This window comes from Nipponia nippon, unplaced genomic scaffold (genome assembly GCF_047370975.1).
Source record: "Nipponia nippon isolate SJK-2023a ecotype South Korea unplaced genomic scaffold, ASM4737097v1 scaffold_5, whole genome shotgun sequence".
Classification (NCBI taxonomy): Eukaryota; Metazoa; Chordata; class Aves; order Pelecaniformes; family Threskiornithidae; genus Nipponia; species Nipponia nippon.
The window spans coordinates 50555571-50580229 of record NW_028262369.1 but is presented as its reverse complement, the minus strand read 5'-3'; the positions used below and the strand labels follow the sequence as shown (position 1 = coordinate 50580229).

At 55.9% G+C, this 24659-nt stretch overlaps 1 protein-coding gene across 1 annotated transcript in view; it reads left to right on the top strand.

The window, feature by feature from the left end:
• The window catches only part of CACNA1E (calcium voltage-gated channel subunit alpha1 E), a 161750-nt gene extending 137293 nt beyond the window's left edge, over positions 1–24457 (top strand). The window contains exons 33-49 of the mRNA XM_087734697.1: positions 263–373; positions 1400–1483; positions 1569–1694; positions 1895–1960; positions 3960–4051; positions 4515–4680; positions 4835–4962; positions 7661–7757; positions 14152–14257; positions 15406–15513; positions 16050–16150; positions 16448–16554; positions 17188–17296; positions 18627–18755; positions 20253–20433; positions 20546–20739; positions 21297–24457. Coding sequence (XP_087590823.1) covers positions 263–373; positions 1400–1483; positions 1569–1694; positions 1895–1960; positions 3960–4051; positions 4515–4680; positions 4835–4962; positions 7661–7757; positions 14152–14257; positions 15406–15513; positions 16050–16150; positions 16448–16554; positions 17188–17296; positions 18627–18755; positions 20253–20433; positions 20546–20739; positions 21297–21836 — 2445 coding nt within the window. The 3' untranslated portion in view covers positions 21837–24457. The remainder of the gene's footprint in view (positions 1–262; positions 374–1399; positions 1484–1568; positions 1695–1894; positions 1961–3959; positions 4052–4514; positions 4681–4834; positions 4963–7660; positions 7758–14151; positions 14258–15405; positions 15514–16049; positions 16151–16447; positions 16555–17187; positions 17297–18626; positions 18756–20252; positions 20434–20545; positions 20740–21296) is intronic.
• Positions 24458–24659: the final 202 nt, after the last annotated feature.

Sequence of the window (24659 nt, the reverse complement as noted above, 5' to 3'; positions counted from 1 at the left end):
AAACTGGAGGTGAGATCTTCCCTAAATGAGATGACTGAAATGATCTGGACCTCTTTACTGCAGAAAGATATGGATTTACTCCGTGCTTCCTTCTTAGGAGTGGCAGCTGTTCTGGGAGAGGGGTGGAGAGGGGAAGGAGGAGATGGTCTTGAGGCACTCAGGGCAAGGAACATAGACCACCGCTGGTCTTCCCTGGGACAGTCATCAGCCAAGAGGCTGGCAGGCCCCCTCCTGGCTAGCGATGTCTCTCTCTTTCCATCAGTACTACTCTGCTCCATACACCTACGAGCTGGCCCTGAAGTACCTGAACATCGCATTCACCATGGTGTTCTCCTTGGAGTGCGTCCTCAAGATCATCGCTTTCGGCTTCCTGGTGAGTGGCTGCTCCTGTTCTTGATGAGGGTGTTAATTTGGACTTTGGCAGCACACAGATCACAGAGGGAAGGTGTTAATAATGTGAGGTTGTTGCTATTTATTTTGAGTCCCAGCCTGAGAGCTGCTTTTAGGTTGGAATTGCTCCTTTGGTTCTCATTAAGCTTCCCACTGCTGGATGCTGATGGGGGAAGCCATGCCGTTGCTTTACTTTTTGCCTTGTTTCTGCGGTACTCTGGTGCCTGGACCATGTATGTCCTGTGCAGCTGCTCTGCTAAAGCCAGCTGCTGCTGCAGTCAGGCTGGTGGCTGCAGTCCCTTGTCCCCAGGAGCCACGAGATGCTGGTGCATTGCTGTTCTTGGGCTGTATCAGCTGGACCAGACCTGACTAGCAGTGAGACCTCCCTGCCTAATTCACAGTCCTCAAGTCGCCAGCTGCTCATTTAAGATTTGAAGCCACAGACTACCTTTTCTTCAGCAACTCCTTGCTGCTTATGAGCAACTGTCTGATTTGCTCTTTTATAGTTTCTTTCCTGTTTCTAACCCATGCTGGGAGATGAGGTCCACTAGCAAGGCGTTTCTAGCCACCCTCCCTGCTCCCAGTGGCAACAGCCATGGTCAAGTCCAGTCTTGCACCAGCTGCTGCACAAACAGGAGGGGCTGAGGTGGGTCCGGGTGACCATGAAGAGCAGGGCAAAGCAGCCTCGCGGCTGTGAGAGTCGGTGTGATGAGCTGTTGCAGCCTGATCAGGGCTGGCTGTGGCTGCTTTTCCCGCTCCTGTTCACCAGGGTGGCCTGTTGGATGCGTGAGTCATCTCCTGGGAGCAGCTGCTCACTGCAGACACGCTCAGGTCTGCCACCATCTCAGACACAGGACAGTGCTCCAGACCACGGCTGCATACAAATGGGCGGCAAGGTCTCTGCCGCTGCCACTGTTGTTCATGAGCAGCCTTGGCCCATGGCCCAGCACCCTTCAGACCTGCCATCCCCAAGCTCAAATTCATATCCCCTCTCTCCTTCCTTTTGCAGAATTATTTCCGGGACACCTGGAACATCTTTGACTTCATCACTGTCATCGGCAGCATTACGGAGATCATCCTGACGGACACCAAGGTGAAGCAGGGGCTGGGAGCAGCGGGGTGAACGGCTGCAGGGTGGGGGGCTCCCTCCTCCTGCTGACCCTCTCATCTCCTCCCAGCTGGTGAACACCAGCAGCTTCAACATGAGTTTCCTGAAGCTCTTCCGGGCTGCTCGGCTCATCAAGCTGCTGCGCCAGGGTTACACCATCCGCATCCTGCTCTGGACGTTCGTACAGTCCTTCAAGGTAAGTCACGTGTGCCCTGGTGTCCTCCCAGGCCACGGTGCTGGGGTGCTGCTCCCAAATGCAGCTGCTCCCAAGGTATTGCTGCCTTTTTGGCTTGTAGGAGAGACATATTGGCACAGCTTACCTGCTCGCTGTGCTTTTTGTACTCCTCTGGAGCTGGACCTGTGCTAAATGAGGTGACTCATCTGCTTCTCTTGCAGGCCCTCCCCTACGTCTGCCTCTTGATCGCCATGCTTTTCTTCATCTATGCGATCATTGGGATGCAGGTGAGCACAGACATCTCAGTGTGCATCCCTCTGGCGTGGACAGGCTGGACCAGCATGTCCTCAGCATTATGCACAGCAGCCAGCCTTGTGTTTGCCTGTCATTGCTTTGTTTGGTCACGGTGTCTGGGAAGGTCCTAAGGGTGGAACAGCTTGTTTGGGAGCTGCAGAGCTGCATGCCCTGGGGGACCTGACACAAGCTTGATCAGTCAAACTCCACAGCTGCCTTCCCCACTTGTACCCTTGGAGATGTGGCCTTGGGGACTCAGCTGGGCATCCTGTGTGGCAGCTGCTTTCAAATCACCACCCCTTCGTTTCATAGGCACTTTAGTTTTAGAAATGACACCCCAAATCCCTAGCAGCCCCCAGAGATTGATTTCATGCCTGAGGGACCTGGTGAGCAGCCTTCTGCTTTCCCATCCGAATGGCTGGATCACAGCGGTGATCCCTGCAGCCCGCTGTCCACCTTGTCCCTCTGCAGAGGGATGGTCTGATGGTCTGCTTGGGTTCTTGTGCTTAGGGACTTGTGATGACCTACCAGAGGGGTGGGAGGTCTGCAGAGCATGGGAAGATGTGAGCTTTTCAGGCTCCAGCTGGTAAATAAGAAGCACGTGAGCTAAAACCCTCAGCTCCACACGTGCCGTGGGGCTGGCTTGGTTCTGCAGTGACTAAATCCCATGCTGAAGATCTGACAAAGTATCTTCGACAATGGACGCTCAGGATCTGGAGCTGCCCGACAAGCAAGCCGCCGCAGTACCCAATGCCATTGCCTGACGTGCGGTGCCAGGATGGGCAGATTTTGGGGAGGCAGTGGGCAGCGTCGTGGCCTCCTGCTTGGGCTGGTTGGCAGCACTGGTGTTTAGTCTCTTCCACCCCCTTTCTCCCACCCCGAGAGTCGCGTGGCTGGTTTTGGCCGCTCTGTCCTACATATCTCAGCACCGGCTCCAGGTGTTCTCCGCGCTAAACAACCGCCATCTGACTCAGCCCCCCTCCCTGCTGTGTGGTAGTATTTGATTTATTTTATTTTTTTTTTAACACCATTGTGAACAAATCCCCAAGCAGTAAAGTCTGTGGGCGTTATTTGAGCAAAATAGCTGGAGGCAGAAAATATTCTACAATTACACATTCCAAAAAACCTGTACAGGGAAAAAAATACTCTGCAGTTAGTGTATTTTTAGGTTCATGGAAAGTGGAATAAATATTTAACAGTAATAACAGCGCATTATTCCTATTTGAGGCACTTTACGAATGTTCGTTATGTCCTACCACGGCCTTGGCTGTGGGTCATTATTAGAATATTGTCCACGTCTGGGGCTTCGTTGCCTCCTTTGGCCCTTGGGATGGTAGTCCCTGGTGTCTGGCTGTCTGTGGTGGGTTAGCAGTCGGTCCGTCCCTCCCTCACTGAGCCCTTCCCCACCCTGTTTGCCCTGCTGTGCCCAACCCCAGCATCACGGACTGATTCCCCACCAAGGGAAAAGTTCCTGGGAGTTTCCAGGACCATGACCCACCACCCACCCAGGGTGGTGCGACTTGTCCCTGTGCCTCCAGCGTGTTCAGGACTGCTGGGTGCCATGCGGTGCTTGCATGCTGCCCATAGCACAGCAGAGGGATGGATGTGGAGTGGTTGGACTCGGCTGATCCCAGGTCCTCTGTGCTCCTGTTTCCATGGCAGCTCGGCCTCTCGCAGCCTTTGCCGCCCACTGCAAATCCCTGCCGAGGAGAGGAGAGTCTCCTTCCCCGATGGCTGCTCAGCACCAGCTCCTCGGCATGCTGGCTGTGCACTGGTGTGCGCTTGCTGGGGTGCTTTTCCATGGGGGATTGGGCAGAGAGGGTGGATGTCGGCTGCTTTGGGGGCCAGCTGCACTGAGGGTGATGGACTTGGGGCAGGATTGGTCCCTGCAGCACAGGGGTGCGTGCCTGTGAGCCAAGGTGAACGTGCAGCTGCTTCCCCGTCCAATGAGCTCTTGCCTAAATAACTGAGCCCTTTTTCTCCCTCCTGTAGGTTTTTGGCAATATCAAACTAGATGAGGAAAGCCACATTAACCGGCACAACAACTTCCGCAGCTTCCTGGGCTCCCTCATGCTCCTCTTCAGGTAGGCAACCATAGGAAACTCCTTTGGCAGTGTTTTTGGGTGCAGGTGTGCCAGGAGCCGGGCTGGGCAGGTTCTTGCTGCAGGCTGTTTGGTGGAGGTCAGCTTTTGGTGCTAGAGAGCAGCTGGGTAGCACGTGGCCACAGGAGCTCAGGAACTCCTTTTTTTTTTTTTTTTTTTTTTTTCCACCCTGCCCCAAAAAGGATGGCTGTCTCCCAGCTCTTTGGACGGGCTGGCTGGGGGAAGTTGGCCCCATGTGCCAGGAACTACATCCTGGCATGGCTGCGCTCATGTGGGTCCAGCTCGGTTACTGCTGACCCAGTGCCTCGCTCCTCTGCACGCAAGAGATGTGCTTAATTTGCGTAGGGGGTTGCACAGCTTCTTGTGAGTATTCTTCTGGGGGCATCCTGCCGCGGCTCCATCCCGTGCCCCTGCGAGCTGCTGAGCGGGGCTGTGTTGGGCGCAGGAGTGCCACAGGAGAGGCATGGCAGGAGATCATGCTGTCCTGCCTGGAGGGCAAAGGCTGTGAGCCGGACACGACAGCGACGTCTGGGCAGAACGAGAACGAGCGCTGTGGCACTGACCTGGCCTACGTTTACTTTGTCTCCTTCATCTTCTTCTGCTCTTTCCTGGTGAGTTCCTTTCTCCTGAGAGCCCTGGGGGTCCCTCTCATCAACCTGCACCCCTGCCATAGGGTCGTCTGCCATCTTCCATCTTCCCATAATTGCCCTTCCTTCTTTCTCTCCCTTCCCTTCTCTGCTCCCTCTCCCCCCACTTTCCTTTCAGATGCTCAACCTGTTCGTGGCGGTCATCATGGACAATTTTGAATACCTGACTCGGGATTCCTCCATCCTGGGACCGCACCATCTAGATGAGTTTGTCCGGATCTGGGCAGAGTATGACAGAGCAGCGTGGTATGTAGCCAGCTCCTCCTCTCCCGAGCAACCTCTCAGAACTGGTTTTAAGCAAGTGTCTCTGTGTTCTGCTATTGGAAACAGGCTGCGATGTCTGGGACGATCAGAAAAGGGCTGCTCTCGCTTGCAGTTATTACAAGGGCAGCAGCCAGTTCCTACAGTGCCTGGTGGCACAGGCGTCTTGGGCGATGTTCACAGTTTGCCATCGTGTTTATCCTGAGTGCTGGAGGTTCCTGTTCTTCCTCTCCTCCTCGGCCAGTGGGCAGGTCCCTCCCAGCCGCCTTCCCTGTCCTTGTGTGCCACCTGGGTGCCTCTGCCCTGAGAACGGCTCCATCGCCTGGTCTCCAGCACCCACAGCTCCCCATCAGAGCAGGGCTGAGCATGTCTCCATGGGGAGACACTGGGGGTCTGCTGGGCACCTGCCAAGTCACCTATGGAGGACCTTGTTTGGAGTGTGTTTGATGGGCTTGGAGAATTGTGTTCCTATGCTGGCCAGCCCACTCACCCCTCTAGAGACAGGAGGACTTTGTTTTCTGCACTCGTGCCTTTGCTGATGAGGACCCCAGCAAACAGGGCTCCTGTTTGCAGGCAGCAGCCTGTTCCCAGCAATGGGATGGGTTCATAGCAGCCATATATACCCTGGGTGGCCAGGCTTTGGCTCTGCTCCAGCTGCTGCTGCAGAGGAGCTGCTCTCCGCCACTCCTCCCAGCCTGGTCTGGAACATCCCTAGGGCAGTGTGGAGCCCTCGGCAGCTCTAGGAGCCTGTTTGCCCTTCACTCATTCCCAGCTCCATGAGGGCTTCTTGTGTGGCCCCTTCCTCCCTCCCCCAGCCCAGGGACAGCCTCTTTGGAGCCAGGACCCACTACCGCTGTGCCAGGGAGCGTGGGCAATCTTAGCTTGAGAGCCCTTGGCAGCCACATGCACTCCCTTTGGAGACTCTTCGCCTCCACTGCTAATATCCTGCCCCTCGAGAGACCAGCTCCAGCCAAGATATTATTTATGCCTAATATCATCAGCTCCTGGCATAGTTCCCTCCACCACTTCTGTCCAACCCTGTGCAGCTCAGTGCTGGCCAGGTTCCTCCCCTCATGGCCTCCTCCAGCACCCTTGCTGCTATGCAAGGCCTGTGTGAGCAGGTGGGTGTGCTTGTTAGTGGGCGACTGTGCCTTGTGCAAGGGGGAGAGGTCAGCATGGGTGAGTGCTGTCCTGATGGACAACTAGAGAAGGGAGAGGAGGCGAGAGCAGTGAAACACCCAGCTGCTCAGTGTGAGGCTTCTCATCCGTGGCTTTTGGGAAGGATTTCTTCACACCAGGTGCTTCATTCACTCTTGCCCCCCATGTTGGTGGCCTGGGTCTCCAGGACAGTCACTGAAAAAGTGCCTGAGCTGTCCTGTCAATGCCACGCACCCCTCTGGTTTTTGAGCAAGCCACATTCTTTCATCATGATACGTAGCCAGAGGTTAGGGGATGTGCACAGGAGCTGGTGGTGCTGGGTCCGTGGGGGCAGCCCTGGCCCCCATTGCTGGGTGAGGAACGGGTGAGTACATCTGAACAGGTCCCACCACCTGAGTGGGGCAGCAGTTCTGCGTCCTGACACCGACACCATCACATGAAGGTCTCGCAGGGAGACTGCCCAACACAAGGAGGGCTCAGGGATGGTTTTTGCCCAGATGGTTGGGTTAGCTCTGGCCAGTGATGGAGAGGGGATGGGAGAAGAGCAAGGAGAAACCAGAGGCAAAGGCTCTGGGTAGGACAGTAACGCTGATCTTTGCCTCCTCATGCGGTTTCCCTCCAAGCTTGTCTAAGGATGCCCAGGAGGCTGCAGCACGCTGCACCTCAGCACTTCCACCCCACACGGTCCTGCTTCCTGAGGGGCTCTGCTCTGGAGCGGAGTAGGGTGCTCAGCATCTGATGGCCCCTGCACCCTCTCCTGCCAGCTCTCCGCCTCGACAGCTTCATTATATCAATTTGTGCAGAAGGGATATGGGGGTATCCTGCCATGACTGCACCCGGGTCTGGGGAGATGTGCTTCTGCGAGCAAGAAAAGGGTATGTGTATGGGAGGGTTTGCTTCTAATAATGTGTACCCTTGGCAGAATGTGGTCTGGTGGTCAGAGCACAGGACTGGACCGTGAGAGACCTAGGTGCTAGTGCCAGAGCCACCAGTCACCAGCTGGTCACATTATCTCTCCCCGTCTCAGGTTCCCCAGATATTGGAGATACAAGTGACTCAGCTGCCTACCTTCTTGGGACCTTTTGAGGACCAGAGAGTTGGCTGTGCAAGGGCAGGCTCTCTGGTGGTGTGATGGGACACAACTCCATCAAAAGGGCTTCTGGTGGCTAGAACCCAACCAAGCTGCAGTCTCATCCTGTCTGAAATCCCAGCCCTCTCCCACCAGGTGTAGGTGGCCAGGGGCATGATGAGGAAGGGTGACGGGGTGGTGTTCACCGCCAAAACTGTCCTTCTCCAGGGTCAAGATGGGTCAATGTGAGGAGGTATGAGCTGACTCATGGTGGAAAAGGCAGTAGCTGATGCTCACAGCTTTACCCCCTCTGGGTCTGATAGAGCCAGAAGGAAAAGAGCTGTGCACCCCCGGGGGTCCTGCCCCACAGGTGGCCCCAGCATCCCCCCATTAAGCTCTCCATCCTCCCCTCCACCCTCTCAGTATCCTATTAACCCACCTGTGCTTCCTTTGCAGCGGCAGGATCTCGTATAAGGATATGTACAAATTAGTACGGGTGATCTCGCCTCCTCTGGGCCTAGGAGAGAACTGCCCCTACAGGGTGGCGTGCAAGGTTTGCCTCCCAGTCCTCCGCCACAACCTGGCCACGGGACGCACCATCCACCCCTCCTTCCCCCCCGCTCCACCGCCACCGCGCCTCCCGAGGGAACCCTGATGTTGCTTTCCTTCGAGTTTAAAGAGGTCCGCGGCCTCCCAGAGCCAGCAGCTGTCCTCCTCGAGGGGAGGCATGAGTGGGGCCGGGGGGGCTCAGAGCCTCCCAGGGTGGGTTTCAACAAATTGCATCCCCCAGCCAGCCCCCTGCTCCAGCTCCGTTGGCGCAGAGAGCCCCTGAAGGGTGCCGGGCCAAATGGCACCGTCCCTGCTTGGCTTCTCAAAGTGCCCTCACATGGGAGCAGGAGTTTTTTGGGTGTTCAGATGTGGTTTACTCCTGGGGAGGGAAGGGGGAGCAAAGGCAGGAGGATGTTGGGGACTTTGCCGTTGTTTTGGAGAGTGAGGACTGGGAGGAGGATGGGGAGGCCAGGGTGACCCCTAACTTTGGGGGATGTTGTGCTGTGCCCAACAGACCCTTCTGCAAGTGTGGCACTTGGAGGACACACAACCACCTCTCTGGGGAGCAGGACTCTTGCCCTTGGCTTGCCGGACCTGCTGGGAGGAGGTGGCACCTGAGCACGTCTCTGGAGCTCAACAGCTCCTCTCTCTCTGCTTGAGCCGAGCTCCCAGCTGCTGGCCGGGAGTCCATGGCAGCGGTTTGGCCTCCTTGTGTCTCTCTGACTTGCACATTTTTAAAACATTTTATTTTGGAGTGACAGTTGAGCAAAATCCTGTACCTGCCATCTTCTCCAAAGTACCGCAACACCCATGCCTGTGTTCATGGCACAAAAGGATGAACCACAGAGCTCTCTCTTCCCTCTGCATCCGTTGCAGCATCTGACAAGATGTACGAGGGAATCTTAGATGCTCCCAGCCTGTGATCAGGGAAAGAGGGTTCCTCAGCATGGTGCGGTGTAGCCACCTCATCCTCCCTGCAACATCAGAAATGCTTCTTCCAGTCAGCATCCATGGAGCGGGTCATGGGGATGATGCACACATCTGAAATCTTGAAGTAGACCACCAGAAGTAAAGCAGAGCAAGCGAGACAAGACCTGGACTCTTGGTCATCTCATTTATGAAGAGGTGTTTAGGGACAGGAGATTTCTTGCAAGAATCTCAGATGGCTCATCCATTCAAGGAGGGGCTCCTTGCAGTTTTTCCACTCTTCTTTGTTGCATCCCTGGCAAAGGATCGCAGCTTTGCCGAGGGCACTTGCTCAGATCCCTGCAGACAGAAGACACCTTCAGGAGGAATTCCTAGTCTTTCTCATTTGACATTGGGTCTTCACTGCCAAATGCTGTTCTCCTAAGCTGGATCACCTGGTGCTCAGAAGGGTACCTATAATGCTTCCTGGCAAGAGGGAGCTCTGCAGCAGCTGGCTGTCTGCTGACTCTGTGGGATAGACAGAGCAGTGAAGGTGGATAAACTCAAGGGGAGGTGAAGGCAGAGAGAGTGAGACCAGCTTCTGCTGTCACGTGAGGAAGACCATCCCCATCTCTTCCTTGTGTTACCTCAGTCTCCTCCTCCCTGTTCATGGGGTATTTCAAGGACATGAGAGATTTTGGGGGATTCCTACTGCCCTGGAACACTTCCCAAGAGGCAAGTGATGAAGAAAGAAAACCCATGTGGTTGTTGCATCTTGCCACCATGGTCCAGATCCCAAAATGCCAACCCAGCTTGCTCACCTTTCAGTTTGGTGAGCCTGCCCTGCACATCACAGTGCACAGGTTCACCTTCCTGGAGCCCACACCCCTATTCTGCTAGGTAACGCGACAATGATGACTTACAGAAACAACCACCAACGTGTTTATGGAGTGGTGGACAGCCTGCTCTGGAAGAGATGGTTCTTGGACAAGTTCAGGAAGCAGCATAGTGGTGCAGCAGGGTATGGAAGCATACCTGCTAGGCCATCTGGAGGTGGGCTAACAAAGGGGCATTGATGCAGGAACACTTCCCATGGAAGTCCAGCAAGCTCTGTCCTTATGCTGGGGAGAGCAGGTCTTGTAAGCCAGTCTTGCTGGGACTGTATCCTGGCAGCCAGCTCCACTCCTTGGGGCTATCTCTACCTTTCTTCACCCCCTCTGCTTCTAGCAGTCATGCAAAAGTGAGCCAAGGCATCACTTTTGCCCCCTAAAAGTAGCCCTTCAGTTGGTCATGGGTCAGGCGAATACTCCACAGACATTCATGTCCCTATGGACATCTCCTATTCCTGAATCTACTCTCATGTCACTTGCTATTCTGATGCTCTGTTTCTAACAGCCTGGTACGGCACAGTACTTATTTCCTAACCACAGGAGGACAGATGTCCCCCAGATTTCCCCCATCCATCACTCACAGGGTTCTCTCAGAGCACCAGGACCAAGCCATTAGTGCCTGGCAGTTTTACAGGCCACCCTGTGCTATAGCCACAGGGCACATCTCCATCCAGACACAGGACAGATGGCCAGCTCTCCCATCAAGGATGCGCCTGTGCTGGGACCAGCTCTTAGGAACCATCCTGTTCAGATGGATGTCATTCCACATGCCTTCCTGTGCTTCACTCTGTGGGGATGTGGTTTCTGGGCACTGCTGTGCTGCTTAAAACACTTTAACATCTCTTCTGAGAAGCAGCAATGTAGACTGTGAGAACAGACAGTGTGGTCCTTCTTGGTGACTGATGCAAACGAACTCTTCATTTCATGGAAATCCATTCCTCCTTCATTGTGCAGAGAATTTCAGTATGAAAGACAATGACTGATGTGTGCTGGGTATACTAAAATAGCCTCTGCCAGGAAGGGTGGGTGAAAGATCATTGTTTTGCTTCCTTTTTGCACAAAGTTCTTGAGCATGAAAGTTTTGAAGTCATCTTCTCCCCTTCAGATGCCTCAAGTCAGTGCACATCCAGCTCTGCCAAGGTGCTGCTTTGCGGATTCCTGGACCTGGATATTTCCTCTTGATCATCTGACTTAATAGTCTCTGACATTGTTATCAATCCTCTTTCTAACTCCTTTAGGTGTGTCAGGTCTCAAAGGGGATGGCTTGCCCAGCCTGTTCTGTGCCTGCACCCCAAACAGCTCCCATTGCGGGTCATCACCATCCCTAGTTCACATCCAAAATGTCAGGACTAATCTTGATGGGGGCCTCTTTGGCCAGGGGACTGCTTCCAAACCAGCCAATACCCCCTGAGAAGAGGAGACGCCTCCTTCTCCCCTTTTCACACTGCTCTCGGCACACGGGTAGGAAATTGGCCAGGATCCCAAGTGGAGTGCTTAATTTCTTGGCAGTGCCCTCTCTCCTAGGCCACCCTGGCTAAAACGGGTTCCTCTCCAGCAGCATCCTCCCAGCCCAGCTGTAAGGGTCGATGCCTTTGCTGTTGCGAGGTTGCCTGCGCCCATTAACCATCCTGAACGCTGCAGTGCAGGTCGGAAGCCTGGCACAAGGGGAAGAAAAGGTGGCCGAGCCGAGGATCCCTGGGAGATGTACTTGAGCGGCTTCCTGGATGTGCAGAGAGAGGGAGGCACAGCCCAAATATCTCAGCCTGGCAGAGGGCTCAACGTGTCGTCGGGTGGCCCGTTTTTGGTAGTGTTCCTCACTGCAGCAACCCCAGGCAGGTCCTTACAGAGCAGAGGACTGCAAGGTGGGGGTCTATCCTAGCTGCCTCCCTTGGGAAACCCAAATGAACCCCAATGTTGGAAGGTCCAAACAGCTGCCTCTGCTGAGACTCTTTAAACTCCAACCTGGTGGAACTTGCAGCCGCATGTGGGAGAGAGCCAGGGCGGGAGCATGGCATGTACAACTTTTCCTCCTGGTTTTGTTTTTTCAGCCAATTCAGCATGCCTTTTGCACTGGTGCATGGTGGGAAAGTGGTCCATCTGCAGAGCCAGACGGAAGCAACTGGGCATCTTCCTTTGACAAGTGACCCTGGCCCACTGCCTTCTATGCAAGTTGCTGCCTCCCAATTGCATAGACCTTATGAGCTGGGGATACACAGCCTTCCGGCTATGGGTTAGGTGGCGATGCAAAGCAATACCCAGGCCCCCCCGGGAGGGAAGACGCTACAGAGGCCACAGAGCACTGTGGTGCAAACCACCGTTATCTGAAATAACCCATGGCTTGAGTGCCGTGTATCTGATTTATACCACTCGCACACAGCCCTGGAACCTATGGGACAAGTTGGGGGCTGCTGGAGGGCTTTAGGAAAGGGGTTGAGACCAGAGAAGGACTCCCAGACTGCTAGCGAGACAGGTGCTTGAGGCCAGCAGCAGAGAGGAGAGGGGGTGAGTTGCTTTCTGCCAGCATTCCTGGGTCTGTGTGAGCAGTGCTATAAATCCACATCAGGACAGTCTCTCATGTATGATTTGCCTTGATTAACGGGTTTCCTGTTCTTTTCCTGTTTGTCCGTTTGTTTTTTCTCTCCTGTTTTCCTGTACTATTTTTGTTTGTACGTTTTTCTGCTCTCTGGGAATGCCTCCTCTCTCTCTGCATCTCCCTCCCTCCCCTTCCCCCTTCATGAGCAGTGGCCGAATCCATTACACTGAGATGTATGAAATGCTGACTCTTATGTCACCACCGCTAGGCCTCGGCAAGAGATGTCCTTCCAAAGTGGCCTATAAGGTAGATCAACCCTTCCTTCTACGGGGGCTAGAGCCGAGCAGGAGCCGGGGCTTGAGGGAGCTGTGGGAGGTGGGGCTGGGGGGAGCCGGGGAGGCGTTGGGGGCATCCAACATGTGTTTAGCTCGCTCCTGGGGAGCCTGGTGTGCTCAGAACAGTCCTGGCCACGCTGGCTGATCTCCACTGCCCACGCACGAGACCCTGCCGTGGTCGCTCACAAGCCTGAGGAGCTCTGGGGTGGAAGACCCCAGTGGAAGAGGAGGGGCAGGATCCCCAACAGTGTGGAAGTGGGAGGGTTGGAGATGACGAGGCGAGGAGCAACCCCGTAGCAGTTGAGAGGGTGAGATGTCTGCAGGAGCTCACTGGCCCAAGTTTTTCCCCTGGCCTTGGAACCATCTTTGCCCAAGCCAGCGCAGAAACAGGGCTAATGCCCATGAAGATGGGGAGCAGGTGGGCAACAAGGACATATCCTGAAGGAGCTCTGCAATTCGTGAGGAGCCAGGTGCATCAGCATGAGCTATCCCAAGGATGGCTTGTGCAAGGCAAAGCCAGGTGCCTTCAAGAAGCAGCTCTGAGTTTTACCCCCTTGCTCCTCCTGGGGTGGTGGCCAGCAGTCAGCTCACAGCACAGGTGCAGGATGCTCCCAGCTGTGTAGGCATGGAGCAGGAGCACGGGAAGCCCTGAAGGACATGGGGTGGGAGCTGTGTGGCTTTGCTGAGGGCAGCAGCTGCTAGGACAGAACCCGGAGTTACAGAGCAATGTGTTTGCTGTCCAGGTCTGGAGCAAATTGAAGCTTTCCTTGGCCACGGGCTGCTGCCTGCGGCTCTTTCTGCAGCATTCAGGGCTAGCGAGGGGGGGATTTCTGCACACTTGCAAACCCGCTGCCACCTTCTCCAGCTCTCATGTGTTTGTTCACACGTGCATACATCCACCATTGCACTTTTCCAGGAGAAAAAGGGAGGCTTGAAGGCAGGGAAAGGACATGAGAAGCCGGGGAAAAAGGAATGAGCAGGGAAAGGATGACCCAAGGTATTCACAAAGCAAAATATACTCTCTGGAAAGTGGATCTGGTCACTTCGGTTTGCACCCCGCCTGCCCAGGGTGGGGAAGGAGCATGGCGTGTCTAACCTGCCTTGGTTGCCCTTCTCTCTTTCCTTCTGCACTTTTTCTACCCCTCCTTCCCTTCCCTTCCCCACCCTTGGATAATTTGGACCCTGTGCATGTGCTGGCAAACTTCATCTCTGAAAGACGCAAAAAGGGAGCGCCAGGATGTAGCATGCTAGAGGAATCCAGCCAATCTGAAGTCCCTGAAGGTTAGGGAGCCTCCTCTCCCCTGCCTCAGGTGGGAAGGGTTGAGAGCTGGAAAGCCAAACCACCCAGGAACGGAAACCTGAGCCCCCTCTCCCCTCCCTGAGCATTCCCCATGCCCGCATCCCTGACGGATCAGGCGTGTCTTCCCAAGAGTGCCGGGAGTTGCCGTGGCAGCCCTGGTGCTCTGGGGAGGGGGGCTCAGGGGCCGTTCCTGGGGTGCAGGAGGAGCCCTGGAAGGCAGTGAGCCGGTGTCCTGGGGTGGAAGGAGCCGGGGGGTGGTGGGGTGATCCTTGCCCTTCTTTTTTGGCTGTGCTGTTTTGACACTCTTTGTTGCTTTTTATTTTTTAATTTTTTTTTCCCCTTTTCTTTAATGTTTAATTTCTTTTCCTCCAGCCTGGTCGATGTGTTTTTCGATATTGTTTTCCGTCCGCTGTTTTCTTCTCTCTCTTGCGCAGAGACTGGTTCTGATGAACATGCCCGTGGCTGAGGACATGACGGTCCATTTTACCTCCACCTTGATGGCGCTGATACGCACGGCCTTAGACATCAAAATTGCCAAAGGTAAGGCCGACGGGGTAGAAAGGGGACAGAGCCAGGAGGGTTTCAGAGTGACCAGCGTTCATCCTTTGGGCAGGCTGAGGACATCACAGCCAAATTGGGGCTGGCCACCCAGAGCCTGGCATGTGGATAGAAGTGATGACCTTGCACAGGCAAATTTCTGCTGCTCTCTGTAAAAATATATATTTCTTTAGGGAAGAGGTGGCCAGTTTTCCACTAGAAGCTGCTTCTAGAGAGCAGAAACAGCTTGATGTCCACTGTGTAAAGGAGGAGAGAGAGAATTCCCCTTCTTCAACATGTACAAAACCAAACTAAGGAGAGAAAAGATCACATGTGCTTGGTTTCCTAAGGCTGGGGAACAGAAATCTCTCAGGGAAGAAAAAATGTTCAGAGCAGGAAAACCTGCTTTGTTGTTGTTGCTGGAAATGCTCTGATTCATCAGATCAAAAGCTTTCTGCAGAAACATGCCATTTTCAATCAAACGTCCCCTGGGAACAGCTCAACTGTTGGAAGAAAACCCAACCTAGGGCAAGATATCAGCAAAAGCCCAGTGCTGAGACTGCTCCTTGAGTTGAAGACCCTCTAGATAAAGCAGAGATTTGAGCCTGTCTCCTATATCTCAGCAGAGTTGCCCTGGGCTTGGGTGTCTCCAGCTGGTGCGTTTTGACAGCTCCCTTTGAGTCTGGGTCTTCCTAAGTTCAGCAAATCCCTTCACCACTGGCCAGAGAGCTCTGCTCTCCTTGCACAGCATCGCTGAGTATTTGAGGATTTCGACCAAGTGGAGCTGCTCTTTCACCAGCACATGATCTGCTCACCAGAAAAGAGAAAGTGGGGCAGCAGCAGGTGTGTGTGGGCTGGAGTAGGATTGGTACCGCAGAGACGGACCCAAGGCGAGCTTGAAGATGGCAGCTTTGAGTGGGAGGGCAGGGGATGGGAAGATGGAGGCACATATGGAAGGGATGGTAGGAAAGTTTCCCTGTGAGAGCAGGAGACCAGGCTCACTGATGCAAGATGGCCCTCCCAGCCCAGAGAGAGCTGATTACTGCTTGTGAACCTCACTTCAGGATGGGAAAGGGGTGCTTTTAGTTGGACCCTGGTTCCAGGTCTTGATGTACATGGGCCATTTTTCCCCCCCCCCCCCGCTGTTCAAGGTGGTGCAGATTGGCAGCAGTTAGACTCTGAGCTTCAGAAGGAGATCCTGACCATTTGGCCTCACCTATCCCAGAAGATGCTTGACCTGTTGGTACCCATGCCAAAAAGTGAGTCTCTGCGAGGGCTGTCATCACTGCCAAGTTTCCATCATACCTGTAGCAGTTTCTTCCCAAAGGGAGGTGGGGACTGATCAGACCCATCCCCAGCTGGGAGAGAAGTTGGAAAAGGGTTTGTGTTGCTGCAGGCTGGCTTCTGCCTTGCTCTGCCTGGCTGCTTGGGAACCCTCTTGAAAAATGCCCAGTTTGCAGTGATCTAGTCCTGCCAAACCCAGAGTCTCCTGTAAATCATTTCTGGAGTATATAAGGGCAGGAGGCTGGGCATCATTTGCTCCATTACGTATGATGATGTGATGAAGATGTGTGTCTTGGTGGTTTATGATGATGCTTTCAAGATATCGCCATCCATTTTATCTCCACGTGGAGTGTCTGGGTGTTCATCTCTCTTTTGGAGCAGTGAGCAGACTTTGAGGGTCACCAGGGTATCCCACAGCAGAGCTCTTCCCGAGATCCGCGCTGGTGCCTTCAGACCAGTTTCTGTTAAGACAAAAGTGTCCCCCACCTTTTTTCCCCTCTTATGCTCTCAGCCTCTGACCTGACTGTTGGCAAAATATATGCAGCCATGATGATCATGGATTACTACAAGCAGAGCAAAGCGAAGAAGCAGCGGCAGCAGCTGGAGGAGCAGGTGAGGCTCAGTGAAGGTGCACGGTGGGCAGGAGGGGGGAGTTCAGAGCACCCTCGCTGCTTCCTACCACGTCTCGACCAAACGTGCAGCCAGCTGCATGGGATGCAGCTGAGGGATGAAGATGGTGGTACAGGTTGGGGTTTGGTGACTACCAGGCATGAGTACGTGCATCCTTGGTCCCTGACAGCAAACGTGAGCATGCTATCGCCTTCCCAAGCAGTGGGGGCTTGGTTGGTGAAGCACTGGATGTTCATCTGCATTTCCTACAGGCTTAGCTTCTTCCTTTCCTCAATACAGAAAAATGCCCCCATGTTCCAGCGCATGGAGCCATCCTCCTTGCCACAGGAAATCATCTCAAATGCGAAGGCTCTGCCTTACCTCCAGCAGGACACCCTCTCGGGCCTGTGAGTATTGCTCTGAGAAGAAGGGTGGTATTCCTGTTGCTTTTCTGTTCCTGCAGCCCTCGTTTTATTCTCTGGAGCTGGCACTGGGATGCACAGAGGGTTAAAGAGCTGCCGAGGGCAGGGGAAACCCAGTCTAGGGCAGAAAGCTCCTGGCACAAAGCTTTTGCAGGATCCCAGGTAGCTGGTGTGTGTCAACATCACCAACAGCAGCGGAGGTGGCCAAGGTGTCTGCATGGATGCTCAGCTTGCAGGACCATCCTGGCACTAAGTGCAAATTCTCTTATCTAGGAGGGTCTGGGATGGACCTGAACCTCAAGAGCAGTTGAGCAGTGGGTGGTGCAGGGTTGGTGGGGGATCCCAGCACCCTGGCTGGTAGGAATGAGATGGTGGGAGTTGCTGGCACTGCACTTGGGATGTTCCACTGCTGCTGCAGGACCTGGGCCACTGGTGTCCTCTCCTGCCCGGGCACCACTTCAGCTGTCTAAGGAACATGGTGTTTGTCCTGGAGGTCTCAGCCTTGACAGCCTGGGGGGCAAGCACAGGGGCTTCCCACCTCTGAGCTGCTGGAGAGGCGATACTCAGCGATGGCAGCACCTGGCTTGTGGCCTCCCTGAAGCTGGACTGTCTTTGCAGGAGCAGCCGGAGCGGGTTCCCCTCACTGAGCCCGCTCTCGCCACAGGAGATCTTCCAGCTGGCGTGCATGGATCCAGCCCACGGGCAGTTCCAGGAGCACCAGTCTCTGGTAAATTCATGCACTGCCTGGCGGGTGCTCACCTGCGGTCCCAGTGAGGATGCTGGTGGGCATGGGGAGGTGTGGGGCTGCCGGCACGGCGGTGAAACGCTGTTCCCTGCCCCTGTGGCAGTGAGCACAGTGGAGAGATGGCAGCTGCTGGGTCACACACAGATCCGAAGCAGGGGACAAACGTCCCTGGGTGTGCCCCAGCTGGGGCTCTGGCCCCTTGCCTCTGTCTGGGCACTGGGGACGCAGCCATCCCTGGACCAGCCCTGGCTGGTGGGGCCAGGCAGTGGCAAGTGCTTTTGGGGTGACAGCTGTGACCAGGGTCCGATGTCCTGCAGTAAAATATCCTTCTCTTCACAGGCTGCTCTTTTTTCCACTGAGTGCTCATTTCAGTGGGTTACCCCGTGCTGAGTGATGGTATCTGATGTTTTTGGATTCATGTTCATTTTGTTGTCAGTGCTGGTGTCCCCAGTCCCAAACCAAGCTGTCACTGTCTCCAACAGGAGCACACCCCTCCGGCCTCACACACATGCCGGCCGGCAGCAGCAGTGTCTGTCTGTCTGTGTGTGTATATATATATATATATATATGCATATCTATATCTCTCTCTCTCCATGTCTGTGTGTGTGCATTCGTGCACCACCTCGATGCTTGTCGGATGCAGTGTTGTACCACTGTGCATCTCCAGCCCGGTCCATGTCCCTGGGGTCCGTAGTACTCTGTGTGAGCTGTGTACCGTGCAGGCGGGCATCCCCTGCCCCGGCCACCCCAACCATGCCACCATCCTGCCGGTGGGGAGGTGGCAGATGAGACTCCCTCCTCCCCAGTAAAGTCACCTTCTAGCTGATCTCCAGGGTCACTCCTTGCCCATCTCCTTAACACCACGTCCTGTACAAGAGAGTCCCCTAAATTGGGAATTAAGCAAAGCGCAAAGGTGCCACTGTTGGCATGCTTTCTTTTAATGGGGATGTGGCCAGGAAGCCTTTAAAGCAGGATCAGAGAGAAAAATCCCCTACGTTTGTCCCCTTCTGGCAAAAGGAGAAGGAGTTAAAGCCTGGGCAGTCAGGGCATCCCCAGATCCAGGCAGGGTTTCCACTGCCACAGAAGAGGTGCAAGATGAATTGGCCATCTGGGCTCACCTGCAATGCATTGTGAATCAGAGATTATTTTTCAGTGGCGACATGATGGATGATATGTGTTAGACCCCTTTTTGGCCCGCTTAAATTCTGCCTCTGGTTGAGCGAGCAGGGCTGTCCCCTGCAAACGGGGCAGAAGCAGCGCGCTGCCCTTCTCCAACCCCATCCCAAGAGCTTGGCTGTGTGTTTATTTCCAGGAGCCAGAGGTTAGGGAGTTTCAAAGAGTGCAGCCCTCTAACCATGGCAGCTGCCTTCCTGTGGACACTCAGGACCACGCTGTCTCTGGGAGGGCCTCCTCCATGCCTCGTCTCACTGTGGATCCCCAGGTAAAACCAAGCAAAGCCCCCATGGGTGCCGGGTCGAAGCAAAGCCTACCAGGTAACACTGGGGCTTCTCTCTGTGCTGAGCAAGTCCTGTGAGCCCCACGGCTTCCCCAGCGCCCTGATATCAGAGCATCTCCCCATCTTTGGGGTGTTGCACAAGTAGGAGAGCTGCATGTTGTACATGGGGGACACTGGCAGCAGAGATCAGCCAGGGGAATTGATCTCCTGGCTCATGTGGGAGGTCCATGGTGGAGCAGGGCCACGCCGGGAGGTTGCAGGGTCTCCCTGCAGTGGGACACCCCTCCTTTCCTCCAGCCCTGGGTGCTGGCTGAGGTTCGAGGCGTCCCAGCGTGGCTGTCAGATGATCTCCCAGGTGATGAAACGCCTTTTCCTTCCTTTCCTGTTGTCCCAACGCACATGCTTCTCCGTCTGTCCACGGGAACCCAGGCCACATCTCACCTCCTCGTTTGTCTGCCCGGTTTCTCTGTTGTTCTGTCTTGTACTCAGCCTCTATCGAGACACAAACGCCCTTATAGGGTTTGGTTTTGCTGTGAAGTCTCTGGGTCTGCTTTCTCACAGAGGTCTTGGTGTCAGTGCTGGTGTGACATGTCGTGGCATTTTGAGGGGGCATGAAGAAGAAGGGAGGCTTTGCCTTGTGGGCTTTATTGACCATTTGGCAGCAGGGGAGGTGATCAGAAGGAGAAGATGGGAGCAGAAAGGGTACGGTGTGAGGATAGGAGACAGGGAGAATGGCCCGAGGCTGCAGAGGCAAAAAGCTGCTAGAATAAAGCCAAGGAAAATATAGAAGGAGGTGACGTTTTCTACAAAACATGTGAGAACACAAGCTAGAAGGAGGGGAGAAGGTAGAAAGGAGAAGCATGCAGGAGAGAAAGAATAGGAGAGGGAAGATAAAACAACAGCGTGAGCAGGGAGAGAGGGAAGGAGTGCAGGGGATGGGGACACGGGAATAAATGAGGACCAGGGAGGGGTCTGGAAAAGTGGCAGCTGCCGGGAAAATAAACAGTGAGCAAGGGGCACTGGAGAATCCCTTGTCAATGATTTCTTCTTTGATGTCTCTGTTTGCTCTGTTTGACCCTGTTTTCAAGGTGGGGAGGGATGCTGAGGCAGCCTGGGGGGCAATGGCCTGGTACCCGCCATGTCCCCACGCCCAGGGCAGGATGCTGCTGCTCTTCCCCCGACACGCAGCGCCTTGGCTTGAATCACAGTTGCTGGCTTTGCTTGTGGAGCACAGTTCCCAGCCTGCTGGGGCAGGGGAGCTCACAAGCACAAAAGCTAAACCCCACTTTCCTCTCGCCCCCGATTTATGCAGAGATTATTTAGGGGGCTGTGCTCAGGCTGACCACCCCTCCACCCCGAATCTTCCCATCCCGGAGGCTGGTGTGCCAGTGATAATGGGTGAACCGGTAATTGCTCGACCACTGTCCCCCCCAGCCCCACGCAGCACTAACCCCCTCCCCGGCTGGCCGGGGTTGCTTGCAGGTGGTGACGGACACCAGCTCGATGCGGCGATCATTTTCTACCATCCGGGACAAGCGCACCAACAGCTCCTGGCTGGATGAATTCTCCATGGAGCGCAGCAGTGACAACACCTACAAGTCCCGCCGGCGCAGCTACCACTCCTCGCTCCAGCTCTCTGCCCGGCGCCTCAACGCTGACTCGGGTAAGCAAGGGTGGGTGGCCCCGTCCCACACCAATGCCAAAAAAAACCCCAGCTGAGCATCCCCTGAGCTCCTGGGGAGGGGATGGTGGGAACTGACCGGGATGTCCTGCAGGCCACCGGTCCGACGGGCATCGCTCAGGCGGCAGGGAGCGGGGCCGATCCAAAGAGCGCAAGCACTTGCTGTCCCCTGATATCTCCCGCTGCAATTCTGAGGAGAGGAGTCCCCAGGCACATGACGAGTCGCCGGAGCGGCAGCGCGAATCCCGGTCACCCAGCGAGGGCAGGTCGCAGACACCCAACAGGCAGGTGGGTGACAAAAACCTCTTCCTAAGTACAAAAGGAGGTGTAGAAAAAGCTCCTTGCCAAAACGGAGAAGATAAGCCTCAGCTCTGGGAGCTCTGCACCATCTCTCCTCCCTGTGGTGGCATCTCCGCGTCCACTGTGAGCTGAGCCGGTTGGGGCTGCTCAGGCACCCTGCAGAGCATTTGGGGAGAGGGGTGGATCTCCCTGCTGATCCTCTCACTGCTGTGGCATCTGCTCCCTGCCAAGGTCAAGGTGTCCCAGCTACACAGGCCCGGAGATGCCAGTACTTGAGTGTGCTTGAACCCCACAGAGATGCTGCCCAGCCGTTAGCTCTTCCCACAGTGGGTTTGCGGGTGCTTTTTACTTTTGACCACCAAGAGCAGACACCATCCTTGTCCCTGGAGCAGACCCCGAGGCAGGGATGCGGCAGGCAAGGGTGCAGCGGGGTCTCATCTAAGCAGAAGGATGCGCCAGGGAGCCCAGGTGCAGAGTGGGGGGGAGCGGGTGCACAGTACTGCCCGTTGCCACTGTATTCCCCAGGGTGTCTTGGTACATTGCAGGGAACAGGCTCCCTGAGTGAAAGCTCCATCCCCTCCATCTCGGACACCAGCACTCCCCGGCGAGGCCGCCGCCAGCTCCCGCCAGTGCCCCCCAAGCCACGTCCCCTCCTGTCCTACGCCTCCATGCTGCGGCACACTGGAGACGCCTCGCCGCCTCCTGAGGAGAGTGAGGGGGGGTCCCCACTCCTCTCCTCCACCCTGGATCCCAATGCCGCCGGCCTGACCGAGTCTTCCAGCTCCCCAGCGGGGAAGCAGAGCCGACAGTCCACCCCGCAACGTTATATCTCGGAGCCCTACTTGGCCCTGCATGACGACTCGCACGCCTCAGACTGCGGTGAGGAGGAGACGCTCACCTTCGAGGCGGCCGTCGCCACCAGCCTCGGCCGCTCCAACACCATCGGCTCGGCCCCGCCGCTGCGGCACAGCTGGCAGATGCCCAACGGGCACTACCGGCGGCGGAGGCGAGGGGCAGGGCAGGGCGTGATGTGCGGGGCCAGCATCGACGTGCTCAGCGACACCGAGGAAGACGACAAGTGCTAGAAGCTGCCCCCCGCCCTGCCTCAGCTCCCCCCAGCCCCACCGCCGCCCTGCCCCTCTCCAATGCATGCTCTTCGCCACGCCTGGGAATGAAACAAAACCAAAACCAAATGCAGGGGAAAAGGAGAAAACCAAACCGACCGGAATGGAGGGGGAAAAAAAAAGGAAAAAAAAAAAAGTCTTTGTGCAAAAAAAAAATTAAAATCTGTCAACTTTCATTTATTACTATCACTTTTTTTTTCTGCACAGAGAAGCATTTGATGGGCGGTGGAACGGCCTGGCCAGGCGCGCGTGCTGGGGGGCAAGTGAGAGCCCCCCCGGCCGCAGCCCCGCTCCCTGCCCTGAGCGGGACCCCTGGGAAAGCTCGTCCCGATGGTTTTCCGTTCCCCGAGGCCAGAGAGTCCCAGCGAGGGGGTACCAGGGGCCCACTTTGCTCTGTCACTTGGGCTCGTGCTGCTGTGGCTTTGAATTTCCCTCCCCCAGGGTCTCATCCAGCCCGGAAAAGGGGCGAGGTGTGATGGCGGGGTGCGGGAGGCTGAGGGGTCGGGGTGCACCAGGCAGACAAGAGTGGCTCTGCTGCCGGTGGAGGGGGGACAAAACTGAAGCCAACTGGTTTGTACTGGGGCAGGCGGGAGCAGGGCGGGGGGCTCAGTGCTGCCGAATGTATCCTGTCTCCCACCGACTTATATTTATTTATATATGGAGAACTCTAGGTGTGCCTGTGTGTGTATATACGGTATGTGTGTGTATATATATTTATATGCTGTATATATAAAGATATACACATACATGGATTTGTTTTAGTCATCTGACAATGCTGGGGAGCCCCTCGGGGTTTTTACTGCCCGCACCCTGTTTGGTGGGGGCAGGACCAAGCCCCCCGGGGGACTGCTGCTCACCCATCGCTGTAGCAGAGCATTGGTAACGTCACCCCACTCCCCTCGCCCTGTCCCTGATGTTTCCAGCAGTGGGAATTGCATTTTCTCCGCTAGAGGTGGCTGTGGTGAGGGGTCTTTGGGCAGCTCTGCTGCTAGCTGTGCCGTGCGGTGTCTGCGGGAGTGGGATGCACAAGGGACGAGGATGGGGCTGTCCCTGGGGTTATGGCTCACTTGGTGCCACTGGTGCCAAGGGGGTGATGTCAAACCTCTCAGAGGCTTCTTTGCTGTGTTTTCCCAGGAAAAGAAGATTCCCGCGTCAGCAGGGAAGAGAAGATGTTGTGCGTGTGTGACGGTACCCTAAGATCTGTCCTCCCGGCAGAGGAGCCCGGCTTTGGCACCTCCCCTGCCTCAGTTTCCCCTGCAGCTGTGGCCCCTGCCTGCTCCTGGGGCCTGGCACTGCCTTCGGCGGGGGGCTGCCATGGGGGTGGCTGGATTTGCAAACCCCATGGCCCTGGCACAGGGGCAGGTGGGTGTCCGAGAGCTGGCGGGGCTTTGGGAGAGAAGTGTGGCCCGGGGGGTGAGCAGGGTGGCCTGCGCCTCCTGCAAATACTGAAAACGCAGTACAGGGCTACCTTCCAGTGCTGGTCATTAATTAATCTGGTAATTATCTGCTGTCAGCTCTAACGATCCACATGCACCCTTGGCTGTGGGTGCGATGCATTGCCTGCCAGCCCGGGAAGATGCTGGTGGCCTTGTGGTGATGGGTGGTTCACCCTGGCGATCACTGGTGTGTTTCTGCTGTAAGCTGTGTCCGTCATCAGCCTGAGCATGGCCCTGGGGAGCCGGAGGGTGCTGTGCCTTTGGAGCCTCAGGGAAGGGCTTGGTCCATGGGCTGGGGGTCTGGTTGGTGTGGCTGGCATGGCCATGTGTGTGGAGATGGGACGTGGCCTTCAGCCCGCTGGGCTGGGCAGGGGGAGGTGGTGCAGCCCTCGTCCTGCCCTTCCTCCTGCCCGTGGCTTCACTCTACTGCGGGTTGTGGTCTGGGTCCTTGGGGCTGTTCTCCAACCCCTCTGGCTGGCCAAGCAGCATCTCTGGCCAGGCTTTGCTTTGGTCCTGGATAACCCATGTCTTCTCCTGACGAAAAGACGCTATGGGCGCAAACTGCCCCACTCCTGCATGTGCAGATGAGCTCCTTTGTGAGCTCCCCCAGAGGAGCTCTGCTTTGCGAGAAGCAAATCCCACCAGCTTCGAAGGCTGCCTGCTCCTGGTCTCCGTCATGGACCAAACCCCTTCTTTCTAATGGTCAACCCACCCGCTGCGCACCCGAGGAGCAGGTTTCGCTTATGGGACCGAAACCTCCTACTGCCTTGATCAGTCCCTGCTGGTGGGTGGCACCTCTGCTGTCCCTGCTTGCCCCATGCTTCCTGAACAGACACTTCTAGCTGCCAAAGGATCCCAAAATTCCCCAGGAAGCCCTCTCCATCTCTCTGGCTCAGCTCCTGCATCCCCCATCTCGGTGCTTGCGAGCAAGCCGTGCCCCATGCAGCAGTGGGGAAGGTCCCTGGTGCTGGCTGGTGGCATGGGCATCTCCTGTCCCCTTCTGGGCATTGCCTGTCCCCTTCCAGCCACCTGTGAGCAGTTCGTGGCTTCAACCTGAAGCTGCTGGAGCATTGCTCCCTGTGCCGGAGTTTGGGGGAGCCAGGCCTGACGGGCAGCGTGGGACCTCATGGGGGCCGGGGCCAGGGATGCGGTGGTGCTGGGGGCCGGGGGAGGCAATGCCACGTGCTCTAAATATAGGTGCTGGCATCGTCTACTTCTAAATGCAGAAAGGTGTCTGACAATACGCCGGGCTCTGAGTAACAGCACGCGGGGAAGGGAGGAGGCGGCTTTTTGTGTCTGTGCCTGTTGGGTGGGAGGGAGGGAGGGATGCTCTCGAAGGGGGGGCACG